This window comes from Giraffa tippelskirchi, chromosome 5, assembly GCF_054371585.1.
Source record: "Giraffa tippelskirchi isolate mGirTip1 chromosome 5, T2T-mGirTip1v1.2.pri, whole genome shotgun sequence".
NCBI lineage: Eukaryota > Metazoa > Chordata > Mammalia > Artiodactyla > Giraffidae > Giraffa > Giraffa tippelskirchi.
In genome coordinates this window covers 179,400,564-179,415,268 of record NC_137279.1, presented here as the reverse complement: position 1 = coordinate 179,415,268, position 14,705 = coordinate 179,400,564, and the positions used below count along the sequence as shown (strand labels likewise).

Sequence of the window (14,705 nt, the reverse complement as noted above, 5' to 3'; positions counted from 1 at the left end):
AGCCCTGTGTCCCTTTCCCCTGCTCTTTCCTTCCGGAGGTGGTGAGGGAATGAAATAAGGAGACTGCTGCCTATTTGGGAGATTGGGAGCCAGCCTGAGTGTTTGGGGTGCTTGCAATTAGCACTGTTCTCAGATCACAGGCCTTGACAGCATTTACTGACAAGCACTGCTAGCGCGTGGTTTTTAGTTACGGTAATTATTTGCCCATTTGCAGCTCATCACGCAATGGGTGATTACTCTGTACTTCAGAAAATTGGCTGTATGTTTGTTTTGTGAAGCCTATGGAATCTGTTATTTTTAGTTCGATTTAGCACAACTGGTCTCTTCAAATTCCACTTTCCCTTGGCTTCAAATGTGGAGAACTCAGCATTCAGCAGGCAACTGCACAGAGCCCATTTGGGGGAAGAATGGAAATTCACTGCGGCTGCTGAGTCGGTTCTTTTCCTCTTACCTACCTCTCCTTCTGCCCCACAGGAGGAGGTGCGCCAGTCTGTGACTCCTGCTGAGCCCGTCCAGTACTACTTCACGCTGGCTCAGCAGCCTACTGCTGTTCAAGTCCAGGGGCAGCAGCAAGGCCAGCAGACCACCAGCTCCACAACCACCATCCAGCCTGGGCAGATCATCATTGCACAGCCTCAGCAGGGCCAGGTCTGTGAGTGGCAGAGGGTGCCATCCCAGCAAGACAGCACCCCTTAGGTTTGGGATGGGCAAAGTGGGGCTGGGGCAGATGGGCAGTCAGATCATTGTAGGGCACAGGATTTGAATTCTGGAGACCTGGACTTGCCTCCAGACTCGGCCACTGAGGTATGTCACCTAGTCTGTCTGGACCCTGGCATTCTCATGGGTCATATGAGGAAAGTGCAGTGAACAGGACATTCTCTGGGGTCCCTAAAACATTTTAGGAGGAAAAAAGTCTCTGATGCCCCCTTGAAGAGAGTGACATCTTCGTATAAGGTCTTTTAAGTGGACTCCATGCCTGCTGTCTGTGTCTCCCCACCAGAATTGGAATTTGTATCTTTAAGGGGGCGATCAGGCATCATTGCCAGCTTGCATACATTTCCTCTCCTTTTCCTCATCATTTCTGTTTCCCACCGGAAGATTCCTTCTCTCCCTGATAGTATTGTTGTGAAAGCAGTTTATATCCACATTGTTGGGGATCGTGAAAGGCTGAAGAGAACTGTGTTTCCTGAGCCCTGACTCCAAATTCCCTATCAGTCGTTAATTTGTTTATCCATCAGACGTTGAGTGTCCTCTTAGCTAAAGTCCAATGCTGTGTTGAGGATACAAGCACGAATAAACCAGCCCCTATTTTTAAGAATTTAAGAATCTAGTTGGGGCTACAGATACTTACAGATTACACCACTTGCCATGTGGGAAGTGTAAGATATTCTTAGGATTGTGTAGAGGGTGTTATGGGAGTGCTTCACAAGGGGTACCTAACAAAGATGAGAGGGAGGTGGTAGCAGAGAATGTCAGAGAAAAGTTCTCTGAAAGGAATACTGTGAGTCTTAGAGGGAATAATGGAAATGAATCAAATAAAGGGGGGAGGGAGGGCTTTCCCAGGAGAGGGCGCGGCATGAGCAAAGGTGGGGAGAAACAGCACAGGGAGTGGTAGGAGGGGAGGGTACAGTCAGCACAGGGGAGCATCTAGGCAGGTTGAAAAGATAGGCAGAGGACACATCCTAAACAGCCATGAGTATTCTAGTAAGGAGCTGGGTCTGCCTAAAGAAAAAACATTGGGACAGAGCTAGATTTAAATTATTATGGTTTTAGAATTTATTCCCTGCTCACTCTTTTATCCATAATTTGAAAGTTTATGGAATGCTTGCTCTTCACTAGACACAGTGCTAGGCAGGAGGGGTTTAAAGATGACCACATCCCAGTCCCTGCCTCAAGGCATCCACTGCAGCATGATGCCTCAGGGACCTTCTTTGGCTGGTGCGTGTGCCTCCACCGCAGTGGTGAGCGCTTTGCCTGCCTAAGGCTTTATCCCGGTACAGGCAGACTTCAAGGGAGTCTGCCAAGAACTGGTCCTGATTGGCTGATAATTCTGAAAAGCTCAGGACTACTGCGCCCCGACTGCAGGGCACGCCGTATGTGATTTGACATCTGCCAGGCTAACATGAGCCCTCATTTTCCTGAAATGATTTAGAAATACCTTGGAAATCCTCTTGGGAAAATTGAGTTGGTAGTACAGTGATGAGTTGGCAGTATGCATTTTTTTTAATTTTTTTTTTTTGAGTCAGTGAGAATTTCATCCACCTCTTCTCTGCCACCCTGAACTTGCTCAGCTTGGAGCTGACAAGGCTTGTGAGGATGGTGAACTTGGTTCCTCCCAGCATCTCCCAGCTCCTGTCCCCTGGCTGGTTCAGGAAGGCCTTGTGGTTGTGCTTTGTCGCACCTCCCTAGGCCTGTAGGAGTGGCTCTTTCAAGTTGAGCTTGGATACCTTTGTAGGACCGATACTATTAAACTTGGGAGGAAAGTACATTTTGGTCAAGTGAATCCTGTGTGTCCTGTTATAAAATTGGAAACATTTTATGGAGGTTTGGGGAGCAGGCTAAGTTGGAGATCATGGTGTCAGAATGGGAGCTGTTTCCTGTTGACCTGGCCCACTGCATGCATGCATTACCCTCTGTCATCTTTCTCCCTGTCCTCCTGCAGTTTGTAGTCATATCTCCCTACCTAGGAATCCCTTGAGTCCCATCTATAATTCCCAGAACACCTTCCCCTTCCCCGGTAACGTTACTGCAGAGTAGACCTTGTGCGGTCAGAATGTAAGAGCAATCGGGATAACAATATCAATTGAAGACCAGGATTCATTAAGACACTTAGAGTCATCTTAGGAGGTGATTCTTGATTTCAAGAGGGGAGAAATCATACCCAAAGTGAGGGCTTGGGGTGCAGGTGTAGTTAAAGGCTCTACTAGCACCACTGCCAGATGAGCAGCTTATGCTGGGATCTGTAAAGGTCACATCTTTACCCTTGTAAAGACGTGAAATTTAAAGAAAGAACTGATCCTCTCGACAGTTGGAATCCACTGTCTCTCAAAGGAGCAAGTTTTATTGGGTTAGATAATCCTCTAAGTGTGTGAGACACAGAATCTTTGTATACATTAGATAGAAATTCCTTAAATCTGAGATTCTTATTTCTAGAAGGTTAAAATTCTTGCTAAATTCTGTTAAAGTGTTAAATTCTATTACTTACATAGCCTCAATTAAGATCCAGGTCTTAACAGTGTCCAGGTCTTAAGGGTGTTTGCCTCTCCCATGGGAAGCCATGCTGTGATCTGGAGCAGCCAGCTGGGCAGCTTGGGCTGGAGTCACTCTGACTAAGTAGGGGTGACAGCCAGTGTGCCCTTTATGTTTCTTCCAGTGCCTTGTATGCCGGGGAAGCAGCCCAGGGTCCTAAACTGACCCCACTTCCCATTTGCTTTGCCCTCCAAAACTCACCTGCTCCAGGCTTGACTTCAGCCAAGTCTTGGGTGAATTATCGTAGTTGCTTTTAATTCTTTTTTACCATATGTGCCTTTCTGTAACTGAAGGGGCTATGAAAAGTTGCAACATTTGAAGCATAGAGAGAGGTATTGGGGTTGAGGCAAATACTTTGCACTCTGAGCCAAAAAATCCATTCTGCTTTCCTGTGTTTTATTTTGGAGAATGATTTTATCAGTGCTCTGAGTGTGCATACTCCCAGGGGACTCTGTAGGTTGAGTATTGTTGGTGTTGAGATAAGGTCAGGCATTCAGGAGGGCTTTGCTCCTGGTTAACTGCTCAGCATTAACCCCTTGGTAGGCCTGATGGCTCTGGGCTAGAACTCAGTCAGCTTTTTCATGACTCTTCTTTCCAGACCACACCCGTGACCATGCAAGTTGGAGAAGGGCAGCAGGTGCAGATCGTCCAGGCCCAGCCACAAGGTCAAGCCCAGCAGGCCCAGAGTGGCACTGGGCAGACCATGCAGGTGATGCAGCAAATCATCACAAACACGGGAGAGATCCAGCAGATCCCGGTAAGCCCTGCCCTGCCTTCAGGTCTGTATGGCGCTCTGCACAACAATATAATCAGAAATAGTTAAACATTTTAATACACACACACACACACTTTGTTGTAAACCTGCATTCCCATTACCCTAGACAAGAACTGGCTTCACTGTGTACTCCCTGCTTTCCTTTAATCCAGGTTCAGACTCCCCACTATGGGGCAGCTCCTCTAGAGTTCCCCTCCCGCTTCCTATGCAAAGAGGTCCTTGTAGCCACTATTCCATGCCAAGGGCCAAAGGCCCAGTGAGGCAGTCCTATCTTGATTTGCAGAGAATAAGAGGGAAGTGTATAGAGAAGGCCATAAATACACTTGTTGCATATTCATGAGTCAGTTCCCAGTGGAGCCTGCAACAAAGTGTATTTTTGGCTTTCGTTTAATTTATCCATTGCTTCACTGTGGACTGCTACTTCCTGTGTGCCTCGAGGGATTTCATTTCTTACATTTGTTGGCTTTTTCACTTGTACTTATTTTTTTGTTTAAAAAAAAAAAATGAAGAAAGTCCTTGTCGTAACACGTGCCACCTATTCATTGGTCAATTTGCCACAAAAAATGTAGAAAACGAATGACATAGACCAGGTCTGTTCCTGCCTCTCACCTTTCCTATTGTCAATGAAATGTAGGCAGATTCAGAATCTCACTTGGACTTGGCTAACCACTTCCTCTTTGAAGGAAGGTTGAAAAGTATCCTTAGCTCTCTTTTGGGGACTGCTCTTCATAATTGACAGAGTAATAGGCCAAGAGAAAGCTGAGGAAAGGAGGGTATGTGCATCACTCTATCTCTTTCTTTGTCACCTCTCTCTCTCTTTCTCCCCCACCCCTTCTCTCCATCTCCCTCCCCCACCCTTCCTTCTTACACGGGGCGAGGTTGGGGTGGGGTGACCACATACACACACAAGCACCCATCGATTTCAGATTCCTTGCAGCCACCAACCCATGACTTCTCTCATAAATGGTTCTCACTTTTGCATGTGAGAGCACCAAAATAAGATCCTCTAAGCCAGAGTAGAGTTCCCACTTCGTAGTAACTTTAACTTGAGTCTTTTAAAGACTTGGGGGCACAGAAGACTTGTTGCAGAATTTAGGACTTAGTCTTCACTGTATACTTCTGCAGGAGTCTGCATTTCTAGACTTACCAGAGTGCTAGTATTAGTGGTAACTTTCAGGAAGGAAACTTATGCTCCTCTTTGGAAAGCCCAGGGAGTGGGCCTCTTTGCTCTGTTGCTGTTCAGTAGCTAAGTTATGTCCAACTCTTTGCGATCTCATGAACTGTAGCACACCAACTTCCCTGTCCTTTACTATCTCCCAGAGTTTGCTCAAACTCATGTCCATTGAGTCAGTGATGCCATCCAACCATCTCATCTTCTCTTGCCCCCTTCTCCTGCCCTCAGTCTTTTCCCAGCATCAGGGTCTTTTCCATTGAGTTGGCTCTTCTCATCAGGTGGCCAGAGTGTTGGAGCTTCAGCATCAGTCCTTCCAGTGAATATTCAGGGTTGATTTCCATCCAGGGGGGTGGGCTTCTTTGCTCTGTAGTTAATGTTAAAAGGGTGTGAGGGTCCCCAGGATCATCCCTGTGGTAGAAGACTGAAGAGCAGAGCACATCCCCATATATATAAGCCCAAGCCTGAAAGAAGAGCTTGCTTCTGAGAACTGCTTGGAACTGTTTGGTTCACAAGTTTTCAGTCACATTTGAGTTTCTGCAAAGTGTTCTTTCCAGCTGGGAAATGTAAAATCCCTGTGGCTGGCAGTATACCTTCCCCCACTCCTAGGACCAGGCTTCTTGCAGTCTTTCATCCCATGTCCTTGGCTGGAGTTCTGGAGACTCCTGGGACCGACCGCCATCAGTCTTGGCACATGAGGTTTCCCAAGCCTCCATGCAGCTGTCTTCCTCCTCGAAAGCAACCTAACGTTGGCCTGGAAGCTGCATTGTGGGATGTAGTGGGGGGTTAGGCTTGGCGTCACAACTTCCCAGCAACTCTTCTTGGCAAGTTCTCAGGAGAGAAATGACGGCAGGTCACAATATCTTGCCCTGTCTCCTTTAAACCGGACTCTTAGTGGGTTTAGATTTTGTGTCCCTCCATCTTGCCTTAGACACTTCTGGAATGTTCTACCAGGAACTTCAATGTTCCTCTTTTCTTGGTTCAATGATCATCTTTTATTGATGGTTCAAATCCTCTTTGAAGCTGAAGTTTCAGAGAAGCAGTTTGATTTAACACTGGATGCAGGAGCTTCATCCTATCAGCATTTTACTCATGGAAGTAAAAGCCCATACAATGAAGTTAGCTCTTGAAGGCAAGAGGAAAATTTTCTCCAGGACAAAGAGGCATGACTTGTCTATTACCCTCAAGAAGCTCACCCTTAAAAGAAAAGCAGGCCAGGCCGCATTTTTTCTGGAGGGTGGTGTCTAGGCCCCCAGATGGAGGGAGACCATATCTGCCGGTCTTCCTGGAGCCTCTTTCATCCCCCATATCCTGAGCGTGACTGTCCATAGTCTTCCTTTGCCGACTGTTTTCTCTGCTGAGCCACAGTTCCCCTAGCATTGTAGCTGCCTTGGTCCTCTCCTCATCCTCATGCTCAAAGCACTAATACATTATTTCATGGTATGCTGGAGCATTAAGAGCCTGAGTTAAGGCTTTTAGCATGCAATTAAATGCAGCATGTGGTATTATTGTATTATCTGAGACTTAATCATAAGCCTGAGGGACTCTAAGGGCATTTTTGTAGCTTTAGTTTCCCATGAAGGGGTTTTCTGTGAGAGGTTTATTGATTCAGCTTCCCCTTGGGAGGTGTTTGGCCAGAGGCTAGTGCTGAATACCAAGGATCCTAAAAGTCCCACAGACCAGCATTGGTCCTGGCTTTTGGGGACAGAGATAGTAAAGCAGGCCAGCTTTCTCTTCCAAGATGTGCAGCACGGGGCTGGGTAGTTCTCAGGCTGAGGTTGGGAGTGATGGCCGTCTGCTCTGGGCTCCTGGTGGACGCTGGGGCTCTTCTCAGTGTTAGATCAGCCATGCCAGGAACTGGGGTAGTGAAGGGTAGAGATGGAGGAGAGAAAGGTCCACACTTAAGGTACAAGCATTCCAATAATGTCAGACAGTTGGGCATAAACTCCTAGCATAAACTGTGAGCCAGTGAATACTGAGGGTCCAGCCGTGCTGTTCTCACGTGTATGACAAAATCCTCTGGGAATTGCCCCCAAGTCCATTCAAGGAGCATGCTCTTTTGTGTGACTTATGGGGTTGGATGTTTTGGTTTTGTTTGTTTTGGTCTCTGTTAAAAAGGAGCTTTTCAGAGTTGGCTTCTTTGGAGAGGTGGTGGGTGGTGGGTAGGGACAATCACCATTTCTTATCATGAAAAGTTTGCCTGTTCGAGGTTGCATTCAGTCTCCTATGGTCTGCTTGTCTCTGCCCCTGCCATAGGTGCAGCTGAATGCCGGCCAACTGCAGTATATCCGTTTAGCCCAGCCTGTATCAGGCACCCAAGTCGTACAGGGACAGATCCAGACACTTGCCACCAATGCTCAACAGGTATGTCCCCGAGAGATGCAGGGCTTGAGTTGGGGACCAGCAGGAGCTGGCTTCTGACTGGAAAGGAGGGCTCAACTCTCTGGCCGCCTCATCTTCAGCAAGAGCCACCTCCACATTCTGCACATGTATTCTGCACCCCAGGGGACAGATGGGGTTTATCAGAGGAGTGGATTCAAAGTGTGTCTCTTACTGTCTTGTTCTCGAGGGACAAGGAGACACAAGGCAGGGGAAGTCTCAGGATACCTGAGGAAAGCCCGATGTGTGTAAACGCGCAGGTCTGACTGAAGGAAGCGTTTTCACAGGCCGCCTCATCGTCAGGCTCAGTTTCCGTCTTTAAACCTGAATGACTGTTGTGTCCTGGCATCTTCTGTGCCCTTTGGAAAGCTACTTAGATTTTTCCCCGCACCTTCTTGTGCACCCCTAACCAGAGACTGCCCCCTCCCCTCCCTTCACGCCCCAAGATATTGGATGCTGTGAGCCACAGGTGCTGAGGGGGCCACTTCCTTGGGCGTGGGGATTGGGGGTGTGGGCATTATTTGCAGGGGACATGGATGCTGGACAGGGGAGCCATCGTTAATCAATTCTTTTGCCTCAGACCCAAAAAAGCAGTGATTGTTTAAGAGCTGGACTCGTCTGGCCCAGTTGCATTTCCGGCAATGTATCTATTGACAGTGGTGACAGAGCTGTTTGTAGAGCCGATCTCCAAAGATCTCATTTGGGAAAATATGAGGAATGAGCCAAAAGCAGGGCTTCTGAGTTCTGTGTGGTCTCTGGGATGATTAAAGGGCCCACTCCAAATCCATCCTTCCTTGGCTTGCTCACTGACAGGGAATCAGATCTCAAGACTGTCCCACCCTTTAGTGTACCCGCCCCCTTAAATTTATAAGATTCTAGCCTAGGATCCAGAAACTTTCTGTGGCACAGGATGGGAAGAAATGAAAAGGAAGAGTTCTTGGTTCCCCAGAGGTCAATTTTGGGACCAGGAACTAAAGCCAGAAAGTGGGGAGAGTTGGGTGTTACAGAGAGAAGGAAAGAAGCAGGAAAAGGCACCTGAGGAAAGTCAAGAGTCTTCATAACAACCGATTGACAGAATATAATTGTAACACTTTGGCACTTAGTAGGTGCTCAGTAAATGTCTGCTGAATGACTGTTGAATAAATTATATGTAAATGGAATTTAAAGGTAAATGAAACTCTGTTCAGTTGATGTGAAGGGCAGTCCTGCTGGCCACAGGGCACAATGAAAACCTCCTCATCTGTGAGGAATATTTTCCATTTGTCTCAGGATCACTCATTTATTCTGTAGGCATTTCTTCAGTACTTACTTTGCACTGGGAGATGGAAAGACAGAACTTAACTCCTGCCCTCCTGGGAGGAGAAAGATCCAAAACAAAGAACAGTAGTTAAGAAACTCTTTCACACCTGTCCCCTTATTGTTCTTACAGCCCCATGGGTAGGCCTGATGGGTTGTTTTTGGCCATTGTGAGGACACTCTAGAAGACAGTTCTTACCTTGCAGGGTGGCTGTGATGATTCCAGGAGAAGGTACACAGAAAACATTAGCTAGTCCAATGTTCCATAGATAATACATATACACACAAACATTCTTCAGTCTTTTTTCTAGTCTACCAGGCTGTCTCCAGCAGCTGGCGTTAGATGATGCAGTTCTCCATATCAGTAAATTTATTTTAAAATGTATTTAAAATGCCCACATAAGATTTTAAGTACATGTGACAAATGGTTTCCTTACTGTCCCCTGCCCCCACCCTTGGCTCAGACCCTTGGCTCAGAGGGTTGCGTGTGGCCTCTCTCGGAAAAAGTACTTCATAGGTTTGCCACAAGGGTTTCCAGGGCCAAGGCCACCTGCTCGCCAGGGTGTTTCACATTCCAGTGAGATAATCTGGGTGATACGGGTTTGGTTTGGAGCCCACCGACCACTTACCACTTTGCCTGGTGTTTTGCAATCTGCCATCACAGGTTGAAAGACAGGCTGTTAGGGTTTCTGCCTAAACTGTAAATATTGTGCCCTGTCCTGTCAGCATCTAGGAGCTAGGTGTTTTTATTTTGACTTGAGCCTCAGGCCTCAGAAAGACCTTATAGTCAGGGGCTGGTTTTGGGTGGGGGTGGGGTTTGGGTGGACATTAAGAAAGATGGTTGCGGAAGTTGTATATTGGCATCTCCATGGGCCTGTCTGTGGTGCCAACTCTGAGTAGCCATCAGTGCTTGGGGGTGGGGAGGGACCCTTGGTTTCCTGCTACTCATCAAGCCCCTGTGCTGTGCCATGCCTCGTTCTGGGCACCTCGTATGCACTGTCCATTTGATCTTCACGACCCTCTCCTGGCTGGTGAGCTGGTGGACTGATGGACCAGACCCTGCAGCTCATCTGCCTACTTTGCCTTCTTGATTCCTACAGATCACACAGACAGAGGTCCAGCAAGGACAACAGCAGTTCAGCCAGTTCACGGATGGACAGGTAGGACACCAGCCAAGGCAGGCGCAGAGGGCGAGGAGTTGTTGGAGAGTAGCAGGTGCTATCTGTGGATTTGGTGGTTAGGGCAGCTGTCCCATCATCTTTTAACAATAAGTGGACAGAAGTTGTTAAAAACAAGTCTTGCCTGTCCTCTAGGTTTATAGACTTGTGGGAGTTTAAAATAACCATCGACTTTATGTAGCCCCCATGCCCATTTTACAGATGAGTAAACTGAGCCCTAGAGGTGGAAAGTGCCTTGTCTGTGCTTGCTTGGCTGTTCATTGCAGAACCAGGACTAGCGTGCAGGTCTCCAGTCTCCTTTAAGAGTAGCTTTTCTCTAAGCTGTGCTCTTCTTAATCTCATGGATTGGTTGAAATGCAGGGAACGTGTGACCTCTCAGCTCTCTCAGTGCCTGGAATTCAGTAATTCTAAACCCACGTGAGGAAGGAATCTTCCCTTTTCCCTCCACCTTTCCCTCTGTGCTTTGGCCCCAGAGAGCCCTGAGGATGTGGTAGGATGACATGCCTAAGCCTATGTTCTCTGCTGCCCAGAAAGGGGAGGAGCTGGCATCAGGACCCAGCTCTGGCTTCTGCCAGCACCAGATGCTAGGCTCACACGCTAGGTCTCCTGTGTCAGGGGGTGTTGGCTTTAAGGGTTTCTGTGGAAACACCTGAGAAGTTGTGTCCAGTTGACCCTAACCTTTCTTGGTGGCTCCACGAGCATCTTCTCCACCCCTCGCGGGTCTTGGCTGTAGGAAGCAGCTAATCCCAGGTTACCTGCGTGCCCATCAGGGCCTGTGCAGGAGATTCAGTGTAGCCTCAGCCTGAACCAGACACTCTAAGGAAAAAGAGAGGGGATAATCCCTACTGCCCTTGCCAGTGAAGATTACCAAGAGTTGGGGAAATGCTGACTTTCAGGCTGCTGGTACAGTGGTTCAGATGGCTTGTGTTTGTCACAGAGGAACAGCGTGCAGCAAGTTCATTAGCAAGCTCGAGCAAGCTAACGGGAGAGGCAGAGCCCAGAGAAGTGAAAGCCACAGGAAATGTAACCCCCTGCACCTCCTCCCTGCCCACCACACACCCCTGCTCCCACCGGGCTGGTGCCTCCTGTGTCTGCTGCTCCCAGCCCCAGCAGACTGCCACTTCCCCTCCTCCCTCGGATGCCTTGCAGTGGGTGGTGGTTGAGGTATCCGGGGTCCCCAGCCAACTTGAGGCCCATAGGGAGCTGCACGCCTCTTTCCCCGGGGTGACCTCACTCTCTCCTCTCCACTCCTCGCAGCAGCTCTACCAGATCCAGCAAGTCACCATGCCTGCCGGCCAGGACCTCGCCCAGCCCATGTTCATCCAGTCAGCCAACCAGCCCTCTGACGGGCAGGCCCCCCAGGTGACCGGCGACTGAGGGCCTGAGCTGGCAAGGCCAAGGACACCCAACACAATTTTTGCCATACAGCCCAGGCGACGGGCACTGCCTCCCTCCCCAGAGGACCCCGCCAACCTCAGCGCCTCCTGCAGGCTAGGACACTGGTGCACAACACCCCGTGCCTGGGGGCCAAGATTCTCCAACAGAAAGATGCAATATTTTTTATTTCCTTTTTTCTCATTTTTTTTTTCTCCAAGGAATCAATATTTCAATATGTTGAGCTGTGTGTCCAATGCTATGAAATGAAAATATTAAATAACATATTTATGGCATTTTCTCAAAGAGTGTGGTTAAGAAATATTTCTTTGTTTTTCTTTTTTGGGTTCTTACCGCCACTTCTTTTAGGAGCAGGCCTCCCCAGGGGTATGTGTAGTCTCCTGACACCCAGAATAGCCGCTGCCCCAGGATTCGCCACCTTGTTCTGCCCTCAGGTGAAATTAGGTGACGTGTGTAGCTTCCTTTCCACTAGTGCTCTTCTCCCTGGGCCCTGCTCCTGTCCCAGAGCTCTGTGGATTTGCCTCCAGAGGCCGTGAGAACATTCCCTGCATTTACAAGACTCATTTGCCATGGAGAGTGGATGGTTTCATTCCCAAACCCTTCTCTTTCAGGGACCCAAGGAGACTAGAACTTTGTGCATAACCCACCCCCCGCCCCCCTGTTTTCAACTTTATTTTATTTTTAAATGCATTAAAAATTGTGCTAGTCTCCTTTGCTGCATGGACTTCAAACTGCATGAAATGCAATAAATCTCATTTTAGATAATTTGGAGTCTGGGTTTGTGTGTCTGAGGACATTCATGGGACCCTTTGCTTGGGGCTGCCTGCCTGCCTGCCTTACTTCCTGGGCTGCGTGTGGCGCATGGGCCAGATTCAGCCTGTGTCCTTCTTGGATGAGGGTCAAGAGAGCATCGCTCATAGAGGGAGCTCTCCATCCTTCAAGCAAGGCCTTGAGTAAGTCCCTCCAACTCCAGGCCTTGGCACATGCTGGCACTCTGAGCTGCCTGCTATGGCCATGCTCATTACCAAAGGCCTGGCATCTGCCATGGAGGGCAGCCCAGGCCCCTTGTCAGCCAGCAGGTCAGAAGGCGTCTACAGCCAGGACTTGCTTCCTATTAATTGAAGTAGGGAGCATAGAAAGAGCATGCCACTTCTTCATTGGCCACAGAGGCCAGTGGTGAGCTGTCTTCCTTACCTTCACCATGCCATTTACAGCTAGAATGAGGCCTGGTGTCATGGCAAGAGCAGAGAACTGGGTGCCAGGAAAGGAACTCATGTTTTCTCAGACAGTAATATGTCATAAAACCTCGGGCAACTTCTTTCTGGGACTAAGGGGTGGAGGCCAGGCCAGGGAAGAGGCTTTAATAGATAATTTCAAGTCTGACCCTAATTCCCGCAGAATTCCGTCACCAAATATCCCCCATTGTCAACTGTGGTAAGCTCTTGGACATCTATTTCATTTTCAGTTATTTACCTAAATGGACCTTACCTTACTCCACAAGAAAAGATGCTATGTCTTGCATTGAAAACATACACAGTGAAATAATAAAACATGACAATTATGAAGACTTATCATTGAGTGGAAATCTGAATCGCTGAAAACAAGAACAAATGTTCTGGTTGTAATGACGTAGACAGAGTTCTTAAAATGAGGTTTCACATTTGATCCTGAGCTTCCTGACCACCAAAGCAAAAAGAGAGATGCGACCAGGTGAGAGATTCACGCTATAAAAGAAAGAAAACATTCTTAGGCAAAAGCAGATGTTCCTCGCAGTAAGGTTTTGGATACATGGTCCCCCTCCAGTGTCATCAAGGCAGACGAAGCAGGTGATGCTGTCACTGTAAGTCAGATCTGCCCCCTTCATTCTAGCCCTGGACTTGTCTGAAGGGGATTATCTGACTTTTCCCACTGTCCTGTACCCAAACATGTCTCAGTGAGTCATGCAGGTAATTTAGTGATAGCCTGTGCCCAGCCCCACATGGAGAGGCTGCAGGAGAGGGCTCATGAGAACGAGGAGCACTCAGAAGGGATGCTGGGCTCATAAAGCGCAGAAGCTCAGCTCTTATTTCCTGGCTAACCCCTCTGTACTGAGGCCACTGCACTGTCCCACCTTGCTGCTCTTCCACTCATCCTGAAAACCCATGCGTAATTGGAATCTCAGACAAGTCAGTGAGGCCCCATTTTCCTACAAACTTCATTCTTAATTTGGAGATATTTCTATCAGTTGCCTTACTGAGCACGTTCCCTTTAAATTTCCCCACCAGCAGGGCCCATGCGGGTGTAAACAAACACTTTGGTACAGCCCAAGAGAGCCCCTATCTAATACCCAGCACGATCCCCTTACATCCGGAGCACTCTTGGACATTTTTCCTAGCACTTACAGCATCTGTCCTCCCAATGATCTTCACAGTGACCCCGCAGGGGAGACAGGAAGAGGGATGGTGATCCTTGTATTATAGATGACATAGGAGGCCCAGTGAAGTGCAGTGACTTGCCCAAGGTCACTGAATGAATAGGGTGGAGCTGAAACCAAAACATTGGTCTCCTGACCCCCTGCATACAAGGTTTTTTACTCGCCAAGGGTGGTGGTGGTGGTGGTGGTGGGGTGTGTGTGTGTGTGTAAGAAAGAACAAGACTTCACAAAGAACAAGACTTTACTATGAATGGTCTCCTTTTGCTCTGTCTCCCCAAACCCACTGGTGCAGCCTTGAACATGCATGGAATAAACAGAGCAATTAGATCTGGTCGGTGGACAGCTGGTGGTTGGGATAACTCCCAGAGGGTGGCGCTGGAGACCAGAGACCCCTGGGATTATGAAAAAAAGACCACCCGGCCAGCCTCCTTGCTGCTCAGTTCTACTGAGGCCACAAGGGGGCAGCAGGTAGCACTCACCCAAGACTAGGAGGTGTCTTGTCCCACCCTTATCCCAGTTTGAGACAACTATAGGAACTATGAGGTATGACTCCCCTTTCTCAAGGGGTACTAGATCCTTAACCCCCTTTTGGATAAGACCCTTAATTTTTGAAGGGAGGAAGCTTCCTAGGGCAAAGTGAGGGCTGGAAACACTATCCTCTCCAGACTGGTATTACATCCAGGCAGGTGGTTAGATTCTGTTGTTCAGTCACTTGTGTCCAGCTCTTTGTGACCCCATGGACTGCAGTACACCAGGCTTCCCTGTCCTTCACTATCTCCCACAGTTTGCTCAAACTCAAGTCCATTGAGTCAGTGATGCCATCCAACCATCTCATCCTCTGTCACCCCC

The 14,705-nt window shown here is 48.4% G+C and overlaps 1 protein-coding gene across 50 annotated transcripts in view; it reads left to right on the top strand.

Annotated features, from left to right (window-relative positions):
- NFYC (nuclear transcription factor Y subunit gamma) overlaps positions 1–11,728 on the top strand; it is a 63,261-nt gene extending 51,533 nt beyond the window's left edge. For 18 of the 50 annotated variants that reach the window (XM_081493904.1, XM_081493917.1, XM_081493926.1 and 15 more), the window contains 5 exons: positions 475–648; positions 3,848–4,006; positions 7,452–7,559; positions 9,971–10,030; positions 11,306–11,728. In XM_081493904.1, the coding sequence (XP_081350030.1) occupies positions 475–648; positions 3,848–4,006; positions 7,452–7,559; positions 9,971–10,030; positions 11,306–11,425 (621 nt within the window). In that variant the 3' untranslated portion in view covers positions 11,426–11,728. Of the gene's footprint in view, positions 1–474; positions 653–3,847; positions 4,007–7,451; positions 7,560–9,970; positions 10,031–10,985; positions 11,072–11,305 lie in introns of all 50 variants that reach the window. The other 32 variants (XR_014054843.1, XR_014054847.1, XR_014054849.1 and 29 more) reach the window with 5 other exon arrangements.
- The last annotated feature ends 2,977 nt before the right edge of the window (positions 11,729–14,705 follow it).